At 44.4% G+C, this 4494-nt stretch overlaps 1 protein-coding gene across 1 annotated transcript; it reads left to right on the plus strand.

Moving 5' to 3' along the window:
* The first annotated feature begins 1748 nt into the window (after positions 1-1748).
* Positions 1749-3870, plus strand: LOC115327403. The gene is made up of 3 exons (XM_040214704.1): positions 1749-1998; positions 2393-2589; positions 3382-3870. Exons 1-3 carry the CDS (start codon positions 1749-1751, stop codon positions 3868-3870), a joined length of 936 nt encoding a protein of 311 aa, XP_040070638.1.
* The last annotated feature ends 624 nt before the right edge of the window (positions 3871-4494 follow it).

Here is a 4494-nt window from a genome sequence, read left to right on the forward strand (position 1 = left end):
TTGTTCCCATCTGCACTTCCCAACAGGCATACCGGCGTATGGGACTAGTCCCATGCTGTCGCTGTAGCGCAACGTATCTCATTGAATTTCGTTCAGCTGCGATGCGGCGATGAGAGGCGCCGATTCAGAAAATACGTCGGTGACATCGGCGCAGTAAAACCCACCGGCGCACCCCAACTCGCTAACGCTCCCATCTCCTACTGCAGAGAGAACTTCCGGTTCCGGAAACATCGTACGTCACGGCTTGTTTTGCGGTCAAGAAAAAGTCGATATTTCATTATTTTTTGTGTAGAAGTTAATAAACCGAGACGAAAACGGATGCCTGTTCGGCATTCAGTGAACATTGACGGTTTATTGTAAAAGTTGTGTGGAAAAAGTAAAAAAGTCATTTCATGGTCCCTTTAACTTTGTACTACTCAAACTTAGTCAAATAGCTGGTATACTGAATCGAAATAGGTATATTCTTCCGGAATCAGTTAAATTATTAATCTACAATACGCTATTTGTATCTCATATTAACTATTGCCATCTTGTATGGGGCACAACAACAGAATCTAACCTCCATAAATTACACTTAATGCAAAATACGCGTTATTGCCAATGTCTCATACACCGAACATACTGACTACCTTTTCAAGAAATATAACATTCCAAAAGTTCATGACATATACCGAAGGAGGCTTATGCGAGATTTTTATTATAGCATTAGGAAAAATACCTCTACACTCTTAGAAATAGGAAACTTAGAAAAAAGGCAACCTTCGCATAAAACACGAACTCCAGAACCATGGATAGCTCCTCGTTCTCGGACAAATTATGGTGACCAAATGCTTAAGAATACTTTGCCTAGACTATTAAATTCATTTGAGGAGGCTGGCACCGGTATATCCTCTATAACCCCTTCTGAACTGAGATATCTTTTATGTTCATTTTCTGATACCGGTGCCCTTCGAACTGCCTGAGATGAAAACGAGCTATTTCCTAGAATTGTTTTGTGTTCCTTACCCGACCTAATCATGTTAAATTGCAACTGTATACTAATGTGTGGAGCTGTATCGAATGAGTGAATCTGATTGACCAGGAAGTGTTTTGTTACTGTGTGTGAGTGTTTTGTGAGTCCAATGCTGCCATCATTTAAAGGGGGCCGAGGGCCCCACAAGCTGCGTTTGTAGCTTTTTTCCTCGGCCTCCTCCATTCTGTAGGAAATGGAAACCAATAAAGAAAGAAAGAACGCACTACGGCCGCGGGCCGTCGCGCTCTTCTCCTTCTCTGTATCAATATACAATCAAAGACGCGGGCGGAGCCGTCAATCGTGCTGGTGTCGGGAACCAGTAAAGGCCCTGTCACACTGAGGCAACACGACGGCAACAACAACACAACACGTTGTCCAACAGTCGGGCAACTTGTTGCTCGCTCCCCGTGTTGTCCGACAAACCTGTCACATCGGGGCAACAGCAGCACAACATGGACGACAACTAAAATGTTGCCTCGGTATGACAGCTTTCGGCAACAAAAACAGCAGCAACTTGTGTTGGGCAACGCATGTTGCCCTGATCGCTGGCTGTGCGAATTTCGGGCCGGCAACACGGCAACATATATATATATATCTCGAGGCATAGAGACTCGAGATATTACTTTAATATTTAAGTATGCGTTTTCGCAACTCCCAACTGTCCCAACCATATCGATATCGCTATTCGAACTTGCTTGCCGCACTGCCGCTCTTTGCTACGAAGTCATTCTTCAAGATGCCGTCGCCGTCAAGCACCACGTCCTCCGAGGAATCGGAGATTATCGCAATGATCGAAGAAAGAAGATTCTTGTGGGACGTGAAGGATAAATGTTATCATCGTCGCGACGTGAAGGAAAGAGCCTACAGTGACATTGCTCAAGCGATGGGAACCAAGTTCACGGGCATGTACAAAAGAAATAATCCCAAGTGCATTCACACTGTCACATCGCGCCCGTATTTTCACGTCTTTAAAGCGTACATTCAACGTAACGGTGCTTGCGACCGAGATGATACGATATTGCATTCTATTATTTAGAGTATCGCACATCGTGTACTTCTGTACTGGACTATGTGCGTGCGTGCACGCCCGCAAGCGGGGAGGCGGTTTTGGTCGCCTCCCCGCCTGCAAGCGCGTTGCCTTCTAGGCAGACTTCTCTATTTGCGAAACTCGCCTCATGAAATACTGATATCCTCTGCTACTCTGTAGTTTTTTTTTTTTTCTTCTAGCAAATTAGTGTTTTTGCTAAAAAGAGCCGACAGCAGTATTCTACAGGTTACTCACATGTTGATAGTTCGGAGCGCATGAAGCTCATTTATAAATGACAGGCTTGATTGTACTCATAGATCTGTTTAATGTATAAAGGCTTTCGTTTTATGCAGGGGAGGCAATCAAGAGCCGCTTCTCAAACCTGCGCTCCCAATTCAACAGAGAACATAAAAAAGTGAAGTGCTCCGAAAAATCCGGGACAGGCACCGAGGATGTGTACGTCCCAAGATGGATTCACTACAGGGAGATGCTCTTCCTGCTGAGTGCATGCCCCCAGCACGGCAGCGAGTCGAATATGGCTCCCCCAGGTGTAAGTAATATACAAGAGCAGCATTTAGTCACATGTTTATTTGTACATAGAGAACCTCTTTGTTCAGGTACTTCCATGGTTGAGAATGATTGCTCGTCGTTTCAATGGTCACAAATGCAGAACTTAAGGCTTTACCGTAAAAATTTTAAAATCCTAGAAACCACATCTTCAAATCAGACAGTGCTCACACACTACGCACCCATTTCATGAAAAATACAATGAGATAAAAGGCATTCTTCACTTATTTGCTTGCAATAGCAGTGCTGGGAAAGAAATATTTCACTAAAAAATTGAGCACTGTATCCAAACTGCCAAAAATATGTGCAAAGCGTCTACATACTACAGCAACTATTGGAGGATGTAATTCCAGGTTTATATTACTTTCCAGACCAAAGCTTTGCACTATGGAATTACAGGTGCTAATGTGCAGCAGAAAAATTTGTAGCACAATTAGAATTTTCTTAATTAACATGTATGGCTGTAGAACGTAATGCATTTCAAGAGTTTCGCTAGGCACTATACGTCATCAACCCCGACCAATAAACACCTTGAATAGCATGCGGCGCTGGGTCATAAGCCCTTTTTAAAAACCAAAAATTGATTGCCAGTACTTTTTTTTTTTTGCTTTCAGTTTTTTTTTCTTATCTAAAAAAAACACTCAACAAAAAATAGTTTTCAATGCATGTGAAGAAACTTATTAGGGTCAAGAAACTGCTCTATGCATTCTGTACATTCATTTTCTACAAGCAAAAACATTGTCTCATTAACGTGATCGTTTTTCCACATTCACAGGCAGAATCAGAATCTCCACCAGAAGATGACGACAGCCCTTGGGGGCACCTGGAGGGCAGTGAGCCGGGCGATCCCTTAAGTCTGGACCTGGAGGATGAGGCCAGCAGCCAAGGGACAAGTCAGGGGACCAGCCAAAGGACCAGTCAGGGTGGCACTACCGGTAGCCCCCGTGGATCCTGCAATGAAGGGACGAGCACCAGACGGGGTGATCATCAAAGCCGGGCCCCAAAAAGAAAGCAGCCCGAGGACTGCATGGCCGAGAAGAAACTGCTGCTGGAAACAGCTGTGCAGACATTAAATAAGAGCTGCGCGGCAGCAGCAGCCAGAGACGAGTGCGACGACTTTGGCGTGTCGATCGCCCACGCACTCCGTCACGTGCCACAAGGCCCTCACAGGCAGATGGCAGGCTTGCTGGCATATGAGGCTGTTGTAAAGTACAACCTCAACCTCAACACTAGCCCAGAAATTGTACAGGTGGCACCTGAATAAATAAAGGTACCGTGGGCTGGAGCCTGTTCTTTGATACGAAAGTTGCTGCCATATTATGCTTGTATGTTGCCTCAAATTGGCTATTGAAAAAGGTCTCTGCTTCCTTGCATATTGCTGTTTGCTTGTCCCACACATCTTGTAGCTTTGGTCATTACTAAATTGCCTACTAGATTTACAAATTCAGTTGGGCTGAGAAATGGAAACCTCTTAATACAGGCATTTCCCATCAGGCAGCACAAATCAACAATGTACAAATACAGACTGCTAGGCCTATGGCCAGAGGATGCAAGCTGGGGCTACAGTTGCATGGTGCTTGCAAATTATGTATTGCATGCACTGCTGCAGCTCAGATCTTAAACTTTTTGCATATCTTGCAGAAAGCAGATGCCATCTATTAGCCACTGCATCAATTAGTCAACAGTCGTATCTTAGCCTTATTTTAAACTTGTAGTCAACATGAGGGCTCTCTTTATTACAAGTATTTTGCTGTGAGGTGTGGTGACCTTGAGCTGATGGGACACTGCATGCTAAGTCGCACGTGAGCGCAGGTGCACAGGCAGTACAATTTTGGGGATTCTATGAAATGCAGCTCGACGATCAAGCCAGTTATTGACTAAATAATGT

The sequence above is a fragment of the Ixodes scapularis genome, unplaced genomic scaffold (genome assembly GCF_016920785.2).
Source record: "Ixodes scapularis isolate PalLabHiFi unplaced genomic scaffold, ASM1692078v2 PGA_scaffold5__190_contigs__length_132052651, whole genome shotgun sequence".
In the NCBI taxonomy this organism is placed as follows: domain Eukaryota; kingdom Metazoa; phylum Arthropoda; class Arachnida; order Ixodida; family Ixodidae; genus Ixodes; species Ixodes scapularis.